Genomic DNA, 23565 nt, shown 5'->3' with positions numbered 1-23565 from the left:
TGTCGGACAAAAATTATACACTTTACATCATTTTTTCTTTCTTTACAGTATAGTGTCTGTACAAGCCTGTCGACGGAGCAGGCATACAGAACTGTAGCCAGTGGTGGAAACTGGAAAGTCATGAGATACATTATTACAAAAGATACATTTAACCACTTCAACCCGGCTATATATACTGTACATTAACCACTTCAACCCGGCCATATATACTGTACATTTCGTCCATTTGAAAATAGACGATCTACTGTAAAGCTCGGAGAAGGATTTGTACACATTTGCAAACTTGAAGTGGGACATTCCGGCACGATGCGTGCTTTCACTTGTGTTACTTAAAGTATACATTTTGATGCCAATGCCGGTACTTTTACTCGAGCACGTCTTGAATTCAGGACGTTTACTTGTTGTAACAGTATTTTCTATAGTGCAGTATTAATACTTTTACTTAAGTAAAACATTCGAGTATACTTTTCCCACCACCGACTGTAGCTGGTTTTTATCATGTGCCTCACAGAAACATCCCCAACACACACACACACACACACACACACACACACACACACACACACACAGTGGGTATTCAATTGCCAAACAGCACATTCGTTTTTTGATTATCGATTTGAGTGAGAGCTGGGATTGCATACTGTGCCATAGATCTATGTGGACAGGCACTCTCTTGACAACTATACATACCACACACACGCACACGCACACACACACACACACACACACACACACGCACGCACGCACACACGCACGCACGCACGCACGCACGCACGCACACAAACAATAATATTAACGTTTAATTGGTCAAAAAAAAACATTACAATCACATGCTCTATAATGGAATGTATAGAAAGCCCAAAACCAGACCTTTGACTCTAGCCAGGACAGAATCCAACAGAGACACACATGGACTCACGTTTGACTGTGGTGTGGTTGACGGTCGGTCACGGAGTCAAAGACGCCGTTCATGAGTCAAAAGACGAGTCTGAAGGTTCTGGTGGTTGAGAGGAGCCACCACAGCGAGGTCTTTCTCTCCTCAACAGTTCAGCAAAAAAAAAAACTAAAAATAAAGTAAAGGTTCTGAAGTGCTTTTCATACATGCTCTGATAACCAACAATGCAACCTCAACTATGACTGCAATCCTTTTGGAAAGGGAAAAAAAAAAGAAAAGAAAAAAGTTGCTTTTTTTTTATATAATTATCTTAAAATATATATCCATATATTTGAAGGGAGTCCTGTCAGACCACCCCCCCCCCCCCCCCCCACACCGCAGACACCTGAAGGGGAACGGCCAGCCGCAGGTGCCGTTGGATTGTGTGTATAAACACAGACACCATGTAGCCGTCTAGAGAACGCAAAGGGAGTCCAACATGGCGGCGTTCGGAAAACCTTTTAAAAGAGCATCGTGGCGACCATAATCCCGGGGACACGGAAGGCGTGGTTGGCGTCAGATGTTCCAGAACAGGAAGGACATAGGACTCAGGTTGCTTTAGAGAAGGCTTTTAGAACAGCGATATATTAGGGTTCCTGCTCGGAGACACAGAGGTGCTCTTTCTGCAGGTGCTCTTTCTGACCGCACACATTTTGGCTATAGCCTGGGATCCATTCCAGACTGCTTTTTTTCCCCCTCTCACTTAGCCTCACACAGTCTGCCTCCTGTACAGTCCGTGCCCAGACGAGAGAAAACCGCACTTGTGGCTTCCGGTCGGTCGGTCTGTGTGTGGAGTCCAGTGTTGCAGTCTATTGTGTTGTCCAATATAAAACTCAGGTCGCTTCCCGACATGCCTACAGTAAGTATATGTAATGGAAAATACACCCCCCCCCCCCCCGGTCAGACCGAGCGGCGAAGTGAGAAGAAGACAAACGTATAGCGAATCAGGCTGGATTCCAGGCTATACAATTTGGCAGCTATACCGATTTGGCTTCCATTATGCCCTGCACTGAATCCACAGCAAAGTGCAAAAACGCCCTCTTTCTCTTCGTTTTTTTTTTTTGGGGGACATCCTGGATTGTGTGTGTGTGTTTGTGTCTATTCTCTTTTTTCAAAGCCTTTTTTTTCTCTCCTTCCCGGAAGTGACCCCTGATCGGGCAGATCGAAGTGCAGTGCTCCAGACAGCAGGTTCTATGTCTCTCTCTCTCTCTCTGAGAGAGAGAGAGAGAGAGAGAGAGAGAGAGAGAGAGAGACCCTCAAGCACAGTATACTGATAGGCGTGTTCCCATGACAGCACACGGACACGCGTTTGTATTACTATACTTGTGAAGACATTTTAACGATGGCGATTTTATGAAGTGCATTTGTAAGCATTTCTTTTGCCGTTCTATCAACCTCTAAACCTCTACATTTCGGTGCATGGTTGCGCGTCGGTTGCGCGCACCGGAAGTACATCTATAGACCTGCTTATTGTTCGATGCATGCCCCCCCCCCCGCCATGCAAAGGATGCAAGTATTAAGTTGTCCTTTAACCTTTTTAATGTCTAACCTTAACCCTAAAACCCAAACCCAGAGACTTTTGGTTGGGATTGTCAAAACCCCCGACTCTAAAAGTCTCCATTAACCATTTCTCTTGTGCGGAACCAGGAAGGTTGTAGCCAAAACATCTACTTCTGAAATGATATTATGCTCACAAGTATAGTAATGCAAACGCACACGCACCCTCTCCGACTACGGTCAGATGAGCCTGGCCTCTCCCTCCATGTCAGGCGGTAGGTCACACACTCCGGTGAAGTGCATCTCTTTGCTCTTATTGGTCCCCTGCTGCAGCGTGGCGGGGCCCGGGGCCCCGCCCAGGCTGGGAGAAGGCTGCAGGGGGGCCCCCTGGGGGGGGTCCGGGGAGGGTCCTCCTCCTCCTCCTCCTCCGCCCGAACGCCTCTCCTTCAGCAAGAGCTCCAGACGACGGAGCATCAGCTTGGGGTTCTTTTTGGCAAACAGCTCCACCTCTGGGCAGGAGAGAGAAACACACCAACGCTGAGCTTTTTTTTTAGAGTGGCGCAACCGCTCCAAGGAACAGCAATGTCCGTGTTCACCTATGGGACTATGTGTGTGACTATGTGACTATGAGTACCAGTAGGGGCAAAAGTGGCACTGTTGTGCCAGAAACAGAGAGAGAGAGAGAGAGAGAGAGAGATAGTGCTGCACCGTTGCCTGCTAATGAGAGAGAGAGAGAGGGGGGGGGGGGGGGGGGGTTCACACGGGTGTGATTTCTTAACACAATCAGCCCCGGGATTCCTTCAAAATAGGAGCTCTGGGGTGCCCGGGAAGACATGGCCGCTTTTACTTTTCATAAACAGCGGATCGACAAGCTCTGCTGTTTTTTTTTATTATATACCGTATACTTGTGTGTGATACGCTTATGATCAAGTAGGGTAAAAAAAAATCGTTTTACGACAAAAGAAACACAAAAAGTAAAACCAAGACGCGTCTGCCCCCCCGACGGCAAAAAAAAGTAGTAGTACCGTGAAAAGGGCTCCGGGTTGGGTCTTGTGTTTTACCTTTGAGAACGAAGCCGGAGTCAGAGATTGTCTTGTGCTGGCTCTTCCACAGCTGGTACAGGTGCAGGTACGTGGCGACGTAGAACTCATTCAGCACGCCCACCACCTGCTGCCGACGATTACACTCCCTGCACGACAACAACATATAGTTCACTGGCCCTACGCCGCATAACCACAGAACACAACACGACACAACGTATAGTTCACTGGCCCTACGCCGCATAACCACAGAACACAACACGACACAACGTATAGTTCACTGGCCCTACACTGCATAACCACAGAACACAACACGACACAACGTATAGTTCACTGGCCCTACGCCGCATAACCACAGAACACAACACGACACAACGTATAGTTCACTGGCCCTACGCCGCATAACCACAGAACACAACACGACACAACGTATAGTTCACTGGCCCTACGCCGCATAACCACAGAACACAACACGACACAACGTATAGTTCACTGGCCCTACGCCGCATAACCACAGAACACAACACGACACAACGTATAGTTCACTGGCCCTACGCCGCACAAGCACAGAACACAACACGACACAACGTATAGTTCACTGGCCCTACGCCGCACAAGCACAGAACACAACACGACACAACATATAGTTCACTGGCCCTACGCCGCATAACCACAGAACACAACACGACAACAACATATAGTTCACTGGCCCTACGCCGCATAACCACAGAACACAACACGACACAACATATAGTTCACTGGCCCTACGCCGCATAACCACAGAACACAACACGACACAACGTATAGTTCACTGGCCCTACGCCGCATAACCACAGAACACAACACGACACAACATATAGTTCACTGGCCCTACGCCGCATAACCACAGAACACAACACGACAACAACATATAGTTCACTGGCCCTACGCCGCATAACCACAGAACACAACACGACACAACGTATAGTTCACTGGCCCTACGCCGCACAACCACAGAACACAACACGACACAACGTATAGTTCACTGGCCCTACACTGCATAACCACAGAACACAACACGACACAACGTATAGTTCACTGGCCCTACGCCGCATAACCACAGAACACAACACGACACAACGTATAGTTCACTGGCCCTACGCCGCACAACCACAGAACACAACACGACACAACGTATAGTTCACTGGCCCTACACCGCACAACCACAGAACACAACAGGTTGTTAACCCATTCTGACCTGAGATCAGATTCTAAAAAATGTCAGTCGTTCTTCGATCTTTCAAAAATATAGCAGGCCTTGCAGTCTCGTAGCGCGCCAAGCATAACATGATGCTAACACCGAAAGGGGTTCACGCCCAGAATGGGTTAAAAGTTCACTGGCTCTGCGCCAGATAACTACTGTGCAACAAGAATGAAAAACATCAATTACTATACTTGCGCGGGAATCGAACCTGGGACCTTTTTAGCTGTGAGGCGACGGCACTATACCGACTGTGCCACTTCCAACATTTGAACGTAGACCTATACTCAGGCTTTTGTGAACACCCCCGGACAGTGTTTGTCAATGTATCTTTCATGGTTACCTAAACATGGCGACATAACGTAGTGCTGCGTGCTTTTGTTTTGGTGACTCACTTGGATAAGGCCTCCTCTCTGAGCACGTGCAGGGCGATACGTGTCATGTTGATTGACATCACGCTGAAAGGAAAGTTCTGGAACGACACAGTATACAACATGGACATGAGGATACTGAATGGAATTACTGTACGCTATACTTACAACAGCTAAAAGTATATTATGTAATGTTGTTTACATAAAAACATTGCTTTTTCCAATATAAATTGGGGTGCCAGAGATGGAAATGCCATTAAATGGGGACCCATAGCTTAATTCAGGTCATAGAAAATAAAAAATTGTTTGAGAATCGGTGGATAAAAGTCTTCTCTAAACGGGGGTCCCTGACATATCTTTTCAAATGGTGGTCCGCGGGCTAATAAGTGTCAACTCGGGGGTCCTTCGACATGAAAAACTTTGGAGAACCACTGTAATAGGATAACCCATTTTGGGGCGGAAACCCCTTTCGGTGTTAGCATTATGCTACGCTCTAGCTATTGAAAAATAGCAGACCTACAAGCTCATAGCGCGCCACCGAGTGGCGCGCTACGAGCTCATAGCGCGCCACCGAGTTTTTTTTTCGAAGAACGACCGTCATGGAAACATAGCTTTTTCAAGAAAACTGTCAGGATGCGGAAGACATTTTTTTTTAGAATCTGATCTCAGGTCAGAATGGGATAATGGAGGAGGTCGTCACCTCACCTGTAGGGATGCAGTGACAGCCTGTAGATGTCCCTGGCCAGCGGCAGAGTCTCGGGGTCCATCACAAAGTACAGTGTGTGCATGAGGCCCAGGAAGCCTGTTCCACGCAGGTCTGTGGACGGATCCGCACCTACACAGTGCACGCGCACACGCACACGCACACACACACACACACACACACACACACACACACACACACACACGCCACATTACGCTGGGAGGACATATTTGGTGCCGATCGGATCCGGCGTTTGTGACACATGGCGTTTTTGTTTGTAAGAAATTGACACGTCTGCATCAAAACCGTTACATTTTTCTGCACATTTGTTGGCGACCCCCTTTTGGGTCAAATTGAAAATGCTTTTGGTGATTTGTTGAGTCAGTGATTGGCGTCGAATGGACGTTTTCGTTCGTGATTTTTATCGAAAGGCACGCATGCCATCGTTTGTGAGATTTGGACAAGACCTGTAGGAGTAGGAGCAAAAAGTGTGTTTTTAAGTGGCAGAAAATCTATCTAGGCCCAAATGGGGAGTTGAGGGAGTTGATTTTATGACCCATGGTCCAAACGCCACTTGTACATCTGCACATTTTTGGAAATCTTTGAACAAAACGTTTCTAGATGGGGGGGGGGGGGGGGGGGGGGGGTGGTCCTTGGCACGAAAAAGTGTGCGAACTAGTGATTTAGAAGAACGGTGGCGAGTGCAGTAGTGGAACTGACTGCACGAAGAGAAGAGATGCTGACCCTGAAAGCCGATGTTCTCCCAGTGTTCTCCGTAGCGAGGGCAGTCCATCTTGCTGCCCAGCAGCCTCTTATAGATGGTCTGCAGAACACGCATGTGGACCATCTGGCTGTTGTCAGAGAGCCTGGACAACACACACACACACACACACACACACACACACACACACACACACACACACACACGTACAGTATTACTATAGCAGTACAGACGTCCTGACGTCACTCGTTCATCCCTACAAGCTCGTAGGTGGCGCGCTACGAGCTTGTAGGTCTGCCATTTTTGAAGAATGGTGAAAAAGTGACACGAAAGTGTCTGAGAACGACTGACATGGGGAAAAACTGCTTTTCCAAGAAAACAGTCAGGGGATGTATAGAAGACATTCGCAGAATCGTTCCAGGTCAAAATGGGTTAAGAAGACATTAAAGAGGCGCGTGAGAAACAGTCCTATAGTAAAACGTGGTGTGAGCGGTACTGTATACGTAATGGACTGGACTCACATTGTGCGATGGCGAACACCAGGTCTCTCTCCTCCGACAGCTCTCGGTGGAGCCGCGGAGGGCCGAACAGGAAATGTGTGATGGCCGCCAGACCCGTCCTGTGAATGGTGGGCTGGATGTTCTTCTGGGGGGGGGGGGGGGGTGAGAGGGAGAGAGACACACACACACACACACACACACACACACACACACACGGTTAATAAAATAAAGCCTCAGTCAGTGCTTCTAACAAGTGTTAAGTGGTCAGATTGGCTTTTCATCAATCAAGATTGATCATTCTTTAAACCCATTCTGACCTGAGATCAGATTCTAAAACTGTCAGGATGTAGAAGACATTTTTAGAATCTGATCTCAGGTCGGAATGGGTTAACAGATTTCTGTGTCATCTTACCAGGACGTCTCCAAAGTCTGTGGTCTGGAAAAAAAATGCTGCAGAGCCTCGTTGAAGGAGATGAGAGGGACTGGACCGCTGTCCTCGCTGAGGAGAGCTGCTTGAGGAGAGCATTAAAGAGTTAAAAGAAAAGGAAACAAGACTTCAGTGCCATTCTAAATGAAACAAGACTTCGGTGCCATTCTAAATGAAACAAGACTTCAGTGCATTCTAAATGAACAAGACTTCGGTGCCATTCTAAATGAAACAAGACTTCAGTGCCATTCTAAATGAAACAAGACTTCGGTGCCATTCTAAGTGAAACAAGACTTCAGTGCCATTCTAAGTGAAACAAGACTTCGGTGCCATTCTAAGTGAAACAAGACTTCAGTGCCATTCTAAATGAAACAAGACTTCGTGCCATTCTAAGTGAAACAAGACTTCAGTGCCATTCTAAGTGAAACAAGACTTCGGTGCCATTCTAAGTGAAACAAGACTTCAGTGCCATTCTAAATGAAACAAGACTTCGGTGCCATTCTAAGTGAAACAAGACTTCAGTGCCATTCTAATGAAACAAGACTTCAGTGCCATTCTAAATGAAACAAGACTTCAGTGCCATTCTAAGTGAAACAAGACTTCGGTGCCATTCTAAGTGAAACAAGACTTCAGTGCCATTCTAAATGAAACAAGACTTCAGTGCTATTCTAAAGGAAACAAGACTTCAGTGCCATTCTAAATGAAACAAGACTTCAGTGCCATTCTAAATGAAACAAGACTTCAGTGCCATTCTAAATGAAACAAGACTTCAGTGCCATTCTAAATGAAACAAGACTTCAGTGCCATTCTAAATGAAACAAGACTTCAGTGCCATTCTAAAGGAAACAAGACTTCAGGCCATTCTAAATGAAACAAGACTTCAGTGCATTCTAAGATGAAACAAGACTTCAGTGCCATTCTAAATGAAAACAAGACTTCAGTGCCATTCTAAAGGAAACAAGACTTCAGTGCCATTCTAAATGGAAACAAGACTTCAGTGCCATTCTAATGAACAAGACTTCAAGTGCCCATTCTAATGAAACAAGACTTCAGTGCCATTCTATGAAACAAGACTTCAGTGCCATTCTAAATGAAACAAGACTTCAGTGCCATTCTAAAGGAAACAAGACTTCAGTGCCATTCTAAATGAAACAAGACTTCAGTGCCATTCTAAAGGAAACAAGACTTCAGTGCCATTCTAAATGAAACAAGACTTCAGTGCCATTCTAAAGGAAACGAGACTTCAGTGCCATTCTAAATGAAACAAGACTTCAGTGCCATTCTAAAGGAAACAAGACTTCAGTGCCATTCTAAATGAAACAAGACTTCAGTGCCATTCTAAATGAAACAAGACTTCGGTGCCATTCTAAGTGAAACAAGACTTCAGTGCCATTCTAAGTGAAACAAGACTTCAGTGCCATTCTAAATGAAACAAGACTTCAGTGCCATTCTAAGTGAAACAAGACTTCAGTGCCATTCTAAATGAAACAAGACTTCAGTGCCATTCTAAGTGAAACAAGACTTCAGTGCCATTCTAAGTGAAACAAGACTTCAGTGCCATTCTAAATGAAACAAGACTTCAGTGCCATTCTAAGTGAAACAAGACTTCAGTGCCATTCTAAATGAAACAAGACTTCAGTGCCATTCTAAGTGAAACAAGACTTCAGTGCCATTCTAAATGAAACAAGACTTCAGTGCCATTCTAAATGAAACAAGACTTCGGTGCCATTCTAAAGGAAACAAGACTTCAGTGCCATTCTAAAGGAAACAAGACTTCAGTGCCATTCTAAATGAAACAAGACTTCAGTGCCATTCTAAAGGAAACAAGACTTCAGTGCCATTCTAAATGAAACAAGACTTCAGTGCCATTCTAAGTGAAACAAGACTTCAGTGCCATTCTAAATGAAACAAGACTTCAGTGCCATTCTAAGTGAAACAAGACTTCAGTGCCATTCTAAATGAAACAAGACTTCAGTGTGATGTAGTGTCTCACCTGGCTGGTTGCACTCCACAGCCTCCCACTCCTCTCTGGCTTTCTCCAGCTCAGAATCCTCCTCTGGAAGAACAGAAAACAAAAGGGGGGAGGGGGGGGGAATAAAAACGGCGAGCAAACACCCCGGTTTAAAGCTAAATAAAATCTCACCGCTGAAATATTTCAGTAGTCCTACAGTAAGGAGCGTCGCATTGAGAGCTTGTAGATCTGCTATTCCCCCTGCTATGGAATCCAAATGACTGATGGCGACTGAGAACTTTAAAGGGATAGTTCAGATTTTTTTAACTTAAAGGCGCAGTGAAACGGAAATGGTGAACAACATGAAAATGGTGTTTCCACATGAAACACCGGTCTGAAGTTTCTGAACCAATCAGAGTGTCGCATCCCTTCAGGCGATGGGACGGTAGCTAGGGACGGTAGCTCTGCTATGCGCTACAGCGTGGTGCGTGTTTGTTTACAAATCAGACGGTCGCCCAGCACAACCAGTTTACTGTTACGTGGCTTATTTCTACCCTATAATGTTTTCAGAAACATATTTTAGCGTGATGATTAAGTTGAAACCGAGTAATACACTGTCTGAATGTTATCTTGAATGGAAATAATAACGGAGTAATCTGTAATCAGAAGCAGCTGTGTTGCATGGATGCGCAGATATGGGGAATTAAACAGGTGAGCTTCATTTTTATTGGCTTTTATCGATGTGTATCTCTACACGTCATCACGCAGCACGTTTTCGTTTTAATAAATAAATAATACAATCGTTTTTATGGACCTTTGATATAAAAACACACAGAAATTAGAATTTTCCCATTTTTTTGGCATCCATTGTTAGGTATGCCCATATGATGACCACGGATATGGTCTAAAAGTGTGAAAAACTTATTTTTCATTTCACTGAGCCTTTAAGCTGTATGAAATACTTTCCATTAATATAGCGGTTGCAACTGTATTAACTGATTGCCCGAGGTCCCGTGGTGGGAGTTCTGCTCTGGTTTTGGTGAAATATGAAGTAGGGGGGGGCACAGGGGGGCACAGGGGGCCACGCAGTAAAAGTAAATTAATCCACAAACCTAACGTAATTTTCATTGTTGACCTATTTCTAATATATTAGTGCAACTTTCGTTCATTTTTACCCCTATATCACACGGAACTATGTTTTTTGTGTGCATATCACTACGCCCAAAAAATAGTTCCATGTGATAGAGGGGTCAAAGTTGAACGAAAGCTAATATTTTAGAAATGGGTCAACGACACAAATGGCGTTAGTTTTGTGGATTAATTTACTTTTACTGCATGGCCCCCTGTGCCCCCCCCCCCCCCCCCCCCCCCAAAAAAAAATGACCGGAACTACTCTTTCAGCGCCAGTTTAGGCTTCGAGTGCCAATTCTCCCATTACAAAGAAAGAAAGAATTTGCAATTCTATTATGCATGTAAATGTGCATGATGTCATCACCTGTACACCAGATTAGAGGATTTTCTTTTTTCCTTAATTCCGTGGCATCCGGTACTTAATTGGCAATTAGACGTCTTGACATTTATGGCTCTTTATTGACCAAAACCAGAGCAGAACTCCCACCACGGGACGCGGGACATCAATTAATACAGTTGCAACCGCTATGGAGTCTAAAAAAAAATCTGAACTATCCCTTTAATCCCTCACAGTACAAACGCAACTCACCGGCTGCAACGGCACGGCCTTCGTCACCACCGGCGGACGCCAAGTTCATTCGCAAGAAAGTGTGTCAGCGTGCTGTCCGAGTACTGTACTGTACTGTACTGTACTGTACTGTACTGTACTGTACTGTACTGTACTGTACTGTAGGATACGTAGCCTGGCACATTGCAGGGACCCCAGGGAGGTACAGACCTGCAAGGCCTGTCATGTATCTAGGAAACAAGGAGCCATCTCCACTGGGAAGGACACCCAGAGGACAGCGCTAGACTAAAAGGAGAGAGGTGTGTGTGTGTGTGTGTGTGTGTGTGTGTGTGTGTGTGTGTGTCTTACCTGCAGCTTTAGGCGCCTCCCCTCCCATGGTCAGTGTCTGCAACAGGCCATTCTGCTTCAGAGCTGAAATCTGTGGGGTAACACCACCACCAGTTATATTCATATGTTCCCAATGTTCAATGTCAAAAACACAATTAAATTGTTCATCTCAATTATTTGCATAACAATTATTCATCAACTTCAAATGTTATGGGCGTCAACAAACGTTGCGCGCACGGTGCGAGCACTCTCGATAAGATATCAAGACCAGCTAACACGAGGAAGCTGTGTAAACGTTCCCTAAAATACCCTGGACAACGCTCCACACGTCCCAGACTCTTCTCCCTTACGACTCCCGAACTGTGGAAGAAACTCCCCATTGCAGTTAGAAATACAGACGCACTCTCAAATTCTCCGCTGTAATCTGAAGACGATAACTTCGTCATACTCCACCTTAGCCCTTAGCACTTGCACTTTAATTTAGATTATGTTATGTATAGACAGATGCCAGGTTCATTTGTTGACCTGGCATCCGTTTGAATGTACAGATTATTATTTTGAGTGTGGACAGTGGCCCCTAAAGCTAGCTCTCCGCCGCACCGACGTCCAAGGCGGTATAAGTGTTGAAACACGAATCCATGTGTGAACTGGAGGAGAAACAAAAACAAGAAAAACAAAAGGAAAGACTCACGGGCAGGGATGAGAGTGGTGCCGTAGCGCTGGTGGTGTGGTCCTGGATGTTATGACCTGTTAGCACTCCATTCATGATCTAGACACACACACAAACACACACACACACACAGTCACACTGTAGATTATTGCTTCTCCAAGTGGGCTATATTTATAGAGCGTCGCAGTCACGCCCCCCTTTCAGAACGGCGAGTGGCCCAGGAAATATTTCCACCGTTCATTTCCCCCATAGGCTTTTCAAAAAGTATTTATTTAAAAGACATAGAACGCCGCGGACAAAGCCAACTCAGCTCGTGACAAATCCTGACAATAAACACAATGTTTTGGGCCCGATCAAATAATTAGAAAGAAGAAGAAGAAAGAAAAGGCAGGGTACAACACTTTTTGTTCAGTTTTTAATTCCTATACTAATGATTTGATCGGCCCCAAAACATTGTGTTTATTGTCATGATTTGTCACGAGCCGAGTTGGCTTTGTCCGCGGCGTTAAACCGCCATGAAAAGCCTATGTGGAAACTCGTCGTTCTGAAAGGGGGGCGGGACAGCGACGCTCTATAGCGGTCTGAACCTAAAATTAAAAAGGATAAAACCCTGACAGTTTTCTGGAAAAGTTTCTATGTCAGTCGTTCTTCGATTTTTCAAAAATAGCAGACCTACAAGCAACGGTCTGAACAAGTATACAAGTACAACGGTCTGAACCTAAAATTCAAGATTTGCACGGGGGAAAAAGTGGTTGTAAGTCTGTTTCACGTTTCAAGACTGGAGGTTTTAATGAGCGTCGTGCTTGGTACAGACATGCATATAGAGCAAGTTCTGTCAGGGAACTCAACCAATCGTAGAGCACGTTCCGTTGAGGAATCTCAACCAATCACATATACTCACTTCATGATACAACACCCCGAGAGAAGTTGCATTGCTCATTCCTCGTTTGTCTTTAACCCATTTTGGACGGGAACCCCGTTTGGTGTTTTAAACATTATGTTATAATTTAGCTATTGAATAGATAGCAGATCTACAAGCAGACCTTGTAGGTCTGCTATTTTCGAAAAATCGTGACATGAAATATTGAGCACCACTGATACAGAAAACTGTCTGAATTTAGAAGACTTTTTATTTTATTTTGACGTCAGTCCTAAATGGGCCTAAAACTGCTGCTCACCCTCCACCACCCCAGCCATAAAAACCTATCACCAACACACACACACACACACACACACACACACACACACACACACACACACACACACTTCAGGTGACATGTCGTACTCACAAACTTATGGTTGGAGTGTCCGTTGGTGGTCCCTTCCTCTGGTTTAGGGTCATGGGAGAAACCATTCAGAACCTGAGGAGGACGGGGGATTAAGATAGATGCTCACAATAAATATACATTTAACCCATTTTGGATTTAAAAAAAAAAGTCTTCTAAACCCTGACAGTTTTCTGGAAAAAGTTTCTATGTCAGTCGTTCTTCGATTTAAAAAAATAAATAGCTAAAGCATAGCATAATGCTAACACCAAAAGGGGTTCCCGCCCCAAAAATGGGTCAAGTGTCAGGACAGCAATGAGCTGCTACGTAATTGCATAAAAGCATAACATCATTACATTATATTTTCTGTACAATAAAAATATGTAGTCACATCTGCAGTGCGGCACGAAGCTTTAGAAATCTAAAATGACAAGTTACGACACGGATGCTTCCGCGGTTGTAACGGGTTTGCGTGCGGCCAGGTGACAGATCCTTACCTCCGCGTGTTGCGTCGCGACACCAGTGTCTTCTTCCATTGCATACGTGTCGCGCGTGTGTATGCGTCAAGCGTGTCCTCCAGACCCCGCCCCTCTAAAAGCCTCCCAGGTCAAGGGTCGCCACCGCGGCGGTCCCAGGAGCCCATAGGAGGAGCGCCACCATGCCAGCTGCAGAGGATAACGAGCGCACCAGCTTCGGTCCCAGCATCCGCCGTCTCCGACCGTCCGATCTCAGAACAGCCTTATTGGGACACGGGCGTCTTCCAGGTAACGCTCATCGTCATATTCTTCGAGCATAATCCTCTTTATTTCTCTCTCACTCTCAGTGTTCCAGAAGCTGCCTCGACGTTGTGTTCAAGTGGAGATAAAGGTGATGAATTGTGTTCAGTGTGTGTGTGTGTGTGTGTGTGTGTTTATGTTTGATTGCAGATGCACGGCCTCCCGGACGAGCTGATTGGAGGAGAGCGGCCCTCCGGGACCTGCTGATTGGAGGACAGCGTTATCCGTTGATGCAGGAGTTGTTTCCTGGAATCTTCCCGGCTTCCTGTCCTCCACAGAGCCACCTGGTCAGTAGGCCTCGCAGTAGGCCTGCAGGTATCAGTACAGTTAGTTTAATTATTATAATAATAATAATAAACTTTATTTATAAAGCGCTTTTCCAGAACAATGTTTACAACGTGCTCGACAATGCCAAGGGATAACCAACAACAATCAAACGAAATTAATAAAACAAACAGTATAAGACCAAAATAATAAAACCAACGCATGCATAAATGGACATGAAAAACGAGTAACGTGATTAAACTAAGGAACCACCTGGTGGATCACGGCGCTGGATACTATTGGTTCAGCCATCTGAGCACGCCCCCCCCCCCCCCCCCCCCCACCCCCTCCCCCGATAGAAAACAGCGGAGAAAGCTGACGCCACCAGATTTGGAGCGACGCCTCTCTGCACCGTAGTTCACTCTCACTTCCTAGACCAGGAAGTTCCACGGGCTTTAATTTCTTTAGCAGAATGCGAAGGAAAAATAAACGCCCGGGTACCGAGGCTAGCCTGCAAGTATCAGTACAGTTTACTTGACCATTCAGTGTCACAGAAATAATGACATATTAAGTGTTTTATGGGGGTTGACACTCGACACTAAAGGTCTCAGAGGCACTTTCCCGTTAGGCAAGTACAGGTCATGTTCTACTTGCCCTCAGGTCATGGCCACTTGTATAATAGCGACCGATGGTCGCAGTTAACTATGGAATCGAGCATTTCCCCTTCAGTGTGTCAGGCACAATATATATGGTGCCCAGGTCTCGTGACGACATCATCAGGGATGGAGATGTGGAGACCCTGATGTCATAGTAAAAATGTTTCAATTCCGGTCGGTGCCATTTGTGACCAAAATGTTCGCAATTCCGAGCCCTGGCTTGAGAAAACTAATGGCTTTCGCAACCTGGTGATGTTGTGAGCTTGTAGATTAGCCGTTTTCGCCGGAGTGCTCAGTGTGTGTGTGTGTGTGTGTGTGTGTGTGTGTGGGTGTGTGTGTGTGGTGGGGAGGTGGGGAGAGGGACATGGTAAAGAGATAGGGAGACACGCAGAGCGCTCTGACACTGTAAGGATGGATGAGGTCTTGGTCGCAAGCGCGGAAAGTGCTGACCTTAGGTCTTGGATGTTCTTCAGTTTTGGGAGCAAATTAAGAATGCTTAAATTGCAAGTTTAGAATTAGAATCTCTATACAGACAAGGATGGCAATTAATGATCGGACAGAGACTGGTGCTGGCGTGGATGCCTTATATAAGGAGGGGATGACGTCACAACTAGGTAGGCGTGACGACATCCCTGACAGTACCCCCCCCTCGAGGAACGCGTCCGCGCGTAAACAAGGTGCTTGAGCGCCTCGACGTGCTCGTCGAGTAAGGAGAGGGTCTGTAGGAGAGGGTCTGTAGGACCTTGGCCTTCAGTGGTACCCAGTCTGGCCTGAAGGACATGGACTTGGCCTTCAGTGGAACCCAGTCTGGCCTGAAGGACATGGACATGGCTGGAAAGTTGGAAAGTGGCTGGATCTATCTCGTGTTGTATTTCTAGGGAACTGAAGACGATTGCATCCCTACGCAAAATGTGCACTTGCCCGGTCAGGCAACCCAGTAGCAAACTTCATCTGCCCGACCATTTTATTGACCTGACCCGGGGCAGGTGGGCAGGTGTTAGCGCCATCTGCTACTTACTTTTGATGCTTTTGTGGGATACTGTACTTGTATGGTCAAGTAGTGTAGGGCGTTAAAACCAGGGGGGCAGTCAGACAGATTTTTTGTGAAGCCACTAAGGAAATGAAAGTTCATATAATGGCCTGTTGTGGCGCTATCATTGGGCTCAAAAAAACCCATAGCCCCATAGAAGTCCATGTATTTGGGCCCAACTTCACCTAGACTGTATTACCTAAATAAACATGGTCATGAATACTTTTCGCTTCCAGTCACTAGTTTAAAGTCTCATTTCTTTCCTTCTATAATTTTTATCCCACGATTTTGTAACCCAGTTTTTCTTTTTCACCCAGTGCCAAATATCTAATGTAATCCTGGGCGCTACACTTCCTCTGCCAACCTGGGGGGGCAGCGGACTGACCTCATGCCTCCTTCTATGCATGAGGAGTCCAAGCTGCTTCTTTTCACCTGACAGAGGGGAATTTCCCTGGCCGGACGTAGCGCGTGGAAGGGACACGTTATTCCGACCAGTTCCTTTCCCCTCCATCAGGCGCCCCGGCTGGCCAGGGGGAGGTAGTTTTTAGAGACCAGGATTACGGCATGTTTTTGTGAGGGTATCTACCCTAGGGGACACGGGGAGAACATGCAAACTCCACACAGAAAGGCCCTATCGCCAACCCCCACCTCGGGTATGGGCACTGATGACGCGGAGGAGGGAACACGCCGCCAGTGCCCACAGTGTCCCCAGTGGGAATCGAACCCAGGACCTTCTAGCTGTGAGGCGACAGCACTACCAACTGTGCCACCGTGCCCCTAAAGTCTCATTTCTAATGTCATAATATTCTTTTTGGAAAATGATGGCCCCATTTATAAAAAAAATGACCATAAAGTCGCGCATGTTCTGAGGGGCGTGGCTACCGTTACAGTTCATGAACGGGATCCCCCACCCACTCGAGTCAAAATAAAAACCAACGAAGAAGAAGGGGGGGAAGTCCCGCCTCGTTGTCTGGGCCAGCCAATGGTCAAACTGGGCTCAAACGGATCTTGAAAGATGGCGACTTACAGTGCAAGGGATTTCAGGCTTCATTTTACGTTCATGTTAGACCCGGGGAACGCTTTGTCCATATTTTTTACAGTCTATGGTTAAAACACAAAAAGTTTGAAGTAAAATGATGGGGGTTAGCGGTTTTTGCCCAACAGAAACGATATAAATAACACAGCGTCACACAAAAGCTTTAAAAGTAGACCCACATTGGCCTGGGCCGTGGCTCAGCGGTCCAGGCACCTTGGCTGGTAGCCCGAGCCTGGCAGTGTGTCGCGGGTTCGACTCCCGATCCCGACGGCCTTTACTGCATGTCACTCCCCCCCATTTCCTGTCAGCCTACTGTCTGTCCCTCTATCAAAAAAATATAAAATAAAGGCGAAAGCCGGGGAAAAAAAGGAGATCCACATTCTCGAACCGCGGCACAAAGCGACACGTTTTTTTTTTTTTTTTTTTTTTTTGCCATTGTTGAGTTTGAATCCTGCAAAGTAACAGTTTAGGACATAGCGTATAACAATAAGGCTTCCTCCCGAATGTGGACACGCAGGCTTCCTTACCTGTCGGAGCTGAACCCAGGGCGGATAGATGAGGCATCACTTGGCAGGGCTGGGCTCCCCCTGTCCAAGGCCCTGTATCACTGTTGGCACCGAAGAGGAGGAACCGGAGCGCCACCTAGAGGTACCAGGACTACCGTTGCTTCACATGCAGGCTGCCACAATGGGCCACCGGTGTAGTTTAGGTCTTCGGCCTCGCCGTTGAACACCACACGTTTAGTGCAACAAGTTGTTCATGGACTCATGGGTAAAAAAAGCGTCCCGCTGTCACCGCGCAGAGTTGTTGTCATATGTCCAAAGAAATGTCCCGCATCTGAAAGCTACAGGAAAAGGACAATAATAAACATTTATAAAGCTAGGAGAGGACAATGGTAAGAATTAATATAGCTATGGGACAGTACAATAAGAAGAATTAATAAATACTGAAACTGTAATAAGGATGTTTACGGGTATTATCATTCTAAACCGATGTAAAGATATTTTTTAAATGGAAGAACTACAAGAGAAGGGACTAAATTATTTGGCAACTATATGACATACATGTATGTACAGTCGCCTATGTATGCATGCACTGTATGTGTAATTTCCAACGATCTTTAATATAGATTATGTGATAATCATCATAAAGTAAACATCATAATAAACAATCAAGTACAGAGCGAACGTCTAGCTGTCTGCGAGTAACAGAATTCAATAGGCCACCAACAGCAGCGTAACACCACAACTGCCCTGGCTATCAGTACAGTAGTGACGTTACCGATATAGCAGTGTTGCCAGGTCTGCTTATTATAAGCGACTTTAGGCTATAGTGTAGTTGCCTAATTGGGATTGCTTCAGTTTAACCCGGCCCTTGCAGATCTACAAGCTTAGCTGATCTACCAGTATAACACAAATATTAGGGGTGTCACTCACTGCCTAGCACAAAAATATTTTCAGATGGGGTCTCCTCTGCCAAATACATTTTACATATCATGCGAGGGTCTATTTAGACATCAAGGCCCTCATTTATCAATCGAGTGTAAAATCTGCCACAGATTCGAGTGCAGGTTTCGTAGTACACCCACGTCGCCACGGCATTTATAAAGTGATCGCAAACAGCTGATCCTTCCTTAATTTCGTTCTCACGTTAATAAATGTGACGGCTGAAATCTATCTGGCACGCCCTATGAAATCAAGCCTCGCCCTCGTTTTTGCGACTGAACACATGAATTACGACCTGTGGGAACCATGGAAACAAGTTTTTACTATGGAAAAAAGGTTTCTCCCGTGCCTTGCCCGCCTCACGCACCTCTCTCTCACACACACACACACACACACACACACACACACACACACACACACACACACGCAGAAGCACACGCAACTTGCAAGCCCACTGGTGTCTTGTTAAATAAAGAACGAACACCTGCATGAATTTAATAAAGTTGTAGGCCTACCCTGTCTGTTTTCCTCTCACCTCGCTTGCTTTGCTGTCATGTCCACGCATGCACGCATATACATGACACATCGACATCGCATCGCCATGAATGGAATTAGTTTTTGTAGGCTGGCCTATATTAATTTTACCCATTCGTGCGCAGTGCACGGCGAAGGCGTGATACTGCGCACTGCTGTGATATTAAAGTCCTGTGGGTGACATGCCTGCATGAGAGATAGGCTATCATGTCGTCAAGGCAGCTCACAATCAACGTTTATGTAGTGATTTGATCATTGATGAACGAATCATAAACATATGGATGAAGGCTTGCCGCTTGCGCTGGTATGTGTTGGCGACGCACGCCGCGGTCCCGTCCTCCCGACTCTCCCGAGCCCCGAAAATGATCTCGCTTTTATCTGAACTGTCAAAACTGTCTAAGCACTTATAAATGGCTTAATCAGCCCCTTACGCCTATAGCCTGCTAGTACTTACTACAAATAGGCAAGCTGTATTGTATGCTTGTCATTGTCACTTGGAAATAAAGGCGTGCAGTCCATTCATGCCTTTAAAAAAATAATAATATCATAATCGCATATGCCGCATCACCGCGCGTCCGCATGCGCTCCAAAATCATCTCACAAGTGCGCTCGCATAACAAGTGTTTGATTAAGCACAAACTAATACATTGTAAACATGTTATATTGTTTTTAATTGCGCGATTTTAATTACTTGTAAAGTTGGAAATCTCTCTTTTGTTTTTTACATACACATACCGTTTTATATTAACATTTTAGGAGTGAAAACATATGTTTAGATGCCTGTGACAGTGTCAGCAGTTCAGACAAGGCTGCTCCGCTTGTGTAAGACAGAACAAAAATGCGTACGCCAGCTGAGGAGCAACCGTGGATTTTCAACGTTGTCACGTCCAATTTCAAGCTTTGGCGGAAATGGTAAATGTCAAAAATGTCGGCAATTTCGGCGTGCACCCATATTTTGGCGTACGCACGGTTGATAAATGAGGGCCCATATGTGTGAGAAGTTGAGAACCACTTGCTCTTGGACTGACGGACTCAGTCTAAAAACAACGTTAGACCGGTTCATTCAGTGTTGCCAGATGGATGATAACTATCGTAGTTGTACTATAATTTTACACTTTTTTTTACGAGGTACGATCAATAATGGCTCAATTTAACTGTATGATAATTTCACCATATCACAAAGAAGTAGGAAGTAGGCCGGGAGTGGCTTATTGTCGGTATTAGCCGGTAACGCGCAGGAGTTCCATAGAAGTCAGTCAATTGGGCTTGTTTGGAGGGGGGCAGTGATGTAAATAGGTTTGCAATGTAATGGACGTGGTCTTTTAGATGGATCCCAGGGTCCTACTTCAACGACGTTAAGAGACAGTACAGTACTAGTATTGCATCCCCCAGGACTCCCTTTAGTGAGTTTAAGCATGCAGGATGCAGGCTGCAGGATGCGAACACATGAACGTGTGGTCCAAAGGCGAGAGCTCTACCGAATGAGCTACCCGGACACAAAAAAAAAAAATCGGAATTTTATAAATTCCTTGGGTGCTGATTTGGGATCCGGTTTGGCTTTCAAAAGAAGTCATAGAAATCAGTAACTTTTACCCTAGATGTACTTGGAGGCATTTAAAACACCTAGTCTTTCTAGTGTTGTTTCAGGCTTTTACTTTTGTAAGGTTTCCAGGCATCATGTGTGATGCATTTTTTGAGTCTCAAACAAGGTTGTTTCTTACAATAAATGTTATTTTTTGGTTTACTTTTATTTTGAATATGGTCATTTTAAGCCTCTGGTACAACAATTTTACATTTCCCATCTAACAACACTGGCTAGGTTGCTTGTTTCTCTCACAACATCTGGCAACACTGCAACCTAGCTAGTTAAAGCTAGCAATGAATCTCTCAGCAACAAAGCATTAAACCCTAACCCCGACCTTTAAAACTGAACGCACGTTTGACCCTGCGCCGGTCAAACTAAAACTAAACTACCGGTAAACGTGAACATGTGAATAAAGTCAATTAATAATAATTGCGAACTGTATTAAATCCAAAGTAACCAGTTCAGTTCAGCTATGTACCAAGTAGATCTGGTCCAGCGACTCTCCACTGCTCTGCCAGCCGCAGTGCCATTCCCTGACTGTAACCATTAATGTGCGAGGTCTAAACTGTAGTGAAAAGAAAATAAACGGTTTCACCAGTCACCGAAACAAATGCACTTTTATGGTGTTGTTGATAGACTATTCTCCGCGGTGGGAGAACCCCAGCTTGGCAGCTTCTGTCTAAAAATCCACTTTTTGGCCAGAGAAATGTAATGATATCGACCAGACGGATACAGTTTTATTACTCAAGTGCGCCATCTACGGCTCTGGTCAATAGAAAAATACCATAGACCAGATCTGTAGGCGGCGCATTTGAGCAAACAAAAATAATATTCGGTGCGTTTGATAGGTTTTATTTTCTGCCCAAAGTGGATTTTACACAAAAGGTGGAGGTCTGAGACGTTTCCCACGGCGGAGAGCAGTCTTTCATCGTCACACAAGTCCCTTCGTTTCGGCGACTGGTGGAACCGTCTTCTTTATGTTCTAGTATTACTACGGTTTAGACCTCGTACTTTAGCGGACGTTTCCGTCCAGAGCTATTGTGTACACTGACTATCACTGATGGAAATCTCTTCCACAATCCACAGCACTATGCGCCGATCATAACCACATCTCTGTAACAACACTCACCGTGCGTGACACCGTACTAAACAAATGCATGCAACAGCGCTGCATGCAACACACTGTCCGGGATATGTTTTGACTAAACAGTGAATCATTTAGAAACTAATACCTTCAGTTTATGTGATTGTTTCTCTCTCCCTCCAATCTGTGCTTAGTTCCTTCCCTTCCCCCGTCCACTGGACACAGTCTCATTCCAAGTGCATTCTGGGAGTTGTGGTTTCCTGACTGCCTGGCGCTGGGTTCATTACGTCATTGCTGTTCTCTCTCTCTCTCCCTCTCTCCCCCCCTCTCTCTCTCTCTCTCGCGATGATCATGATATGCATTGAAAGTTCAAAGTTGAAACATAATATATTACATAATATTAGCATATGTAATATTATTTTACACACGCATAATGTAGAATAGATGATTATGTGTGGGATTAATTTGACCAGCCCATGGGGTCCCCATGGGAATGATGATGAATGACAGTCATGCGCGCGCGCGCACACACACACACACACACACACACACACACACACACACACACACACACACAGTGAGAACTAACCTTGCTTATTATCACCACTGTCAAGTTGAAACCTGAAAAGGCCAAAAGTGTTTTCATCAGGATTATAATTTTTATTTTTTTAAATAGCAAAAAAGTATAGCAGATCTGAATGCTCAAAATGTTTGTTGTAGAGCTTGTATAGATCTGCTAGGGACACGCTACCTGCGCCTTTAAAGATTTTAACGATTCATACAATCATATATACAGTATTGCATACTGTACATGTTATAGTACTGGTTCTCAAAGTGAGGTCCAAAGCACCTTCTGGGTTACTTTAGGGGGGAGCTTACGGACGATTACGGGCCCATGTGTTTCCATATGTAGGCCTACTCAGTTATGGTAGTTCTTGGAATTAGAACCACCCGTATTGTAATTGTATAACCGACATGAAGTCCACATTCCAGCTCTGATGTGGTTCCTCAATGTTGGATCCAGAGCCTGCCTGCTCGCTTTCTTCTCGGGGGACATATTAATGCATTACGCATTTTAACCTTCGTGCAGTAGCGCTTGTCAACCACTAGGTGTCCTACCAGACTACAGCATGTAATGTCTCAGTAGAAGAGCAGGGAGACTTACATATGTATGTATGTTTGGGCAAGACTGACACAGATCTCCATTATGTGGGCATGGCTGACATCATAGTGACATCATAGTGATGAAGCATGTAGGCAGATCAGCTTAAAACCGTGCTTCATTACTGAGACCGTTAACACCAGTTGAAGAGTAAATATTGGAGCAGCCTTTGAAAGCTGTAAACCAAATTCTGCACCATCATTATGCCACAGACGAAAAACAGTCCAAGTCCACACTATTGATCCATAATGTATAAATGATAGATACGGGTTCAGGACAACGAGGCCTTTTCGTGGAGGGGTCAGAATGAAATTTGGACTGTTTTTCGTCTGTGGTACTATTTTGTACATTCCAACAAGATGAGCTTTGACACAGGTCCATCACCCCACTTGGCGGTAGCTTGCAACACATTTTGCCTGTCTCTGTTCAAGCAGCTGACAGAAGATGACAACAGCGGTAATGTGTTCTACTCTCCTATCAGCATCTCCTCTGCTCTGGCCATGGTGCTGCTGGGGGCCCGTGGCAACACAGCCACACAGATAGCAGAGGTCCTGCACGACCTGCTCTACCTCTTGAGCCACATTCGCCGAATCCCATTGATATTTGCCTAACCCTGAACCATCCCAAACTAAGTGAGTGTTTAGGTTT

The 23565-nt window shown here is 45.4% G+C and overlaps 1 protein-coding gene across 1 annotated transcript; it reads right to left on the bottom strand.

Moving 5' to 3' along the window:
• Positions 1–1283: 1283 nt before the first annotated feature.
• On the bottom strand, positions 1284–21972 carry elmod3 (ELMO/CED-12 domain containing 3). Its single transcript, XM_080766457.1, is given in 16 exon segments — positions 1284–2940; positions 3493–3620; positions 5107–5183; positions 5788–5792; positions 5795–5917; positions 6530–6651; positions 7024–7151; positions 7419–7454; positions 7457–7515; positions 9427–9489; positions 11432–11501; positions 12102–12179; positions 13370–13441; positions 13843–14430; positions 17635–17951; positions 21904–21972. Coding segments are annotated over 14 exon segments (1269 nt in total). The 5' UTR covers positions 13882–14430; positions 17635–17951; positions 21904–21972; the 3' UTR covers positions 1284–2671.
• Positions 21973–23565: the final 1593 nt, after the last annotated feature.

The sequence above is a fragment of the Protomyctophum bolini genome (assembly GCF_963924005.1).
Source record: "Protomyctophum bolini genome assembly, chromosome: 6".
Taxonomy (NCBI): domain Eukaryota; kingdom Metazoa; phylum Chordata; class Actinopteri; order Myctophiformes; family Myctophidae; genus Protomyctophum; species Protomyctophum bolini.
This window is presented reverse-complemented; position numbering and strand designations above follow the sequence as displayed.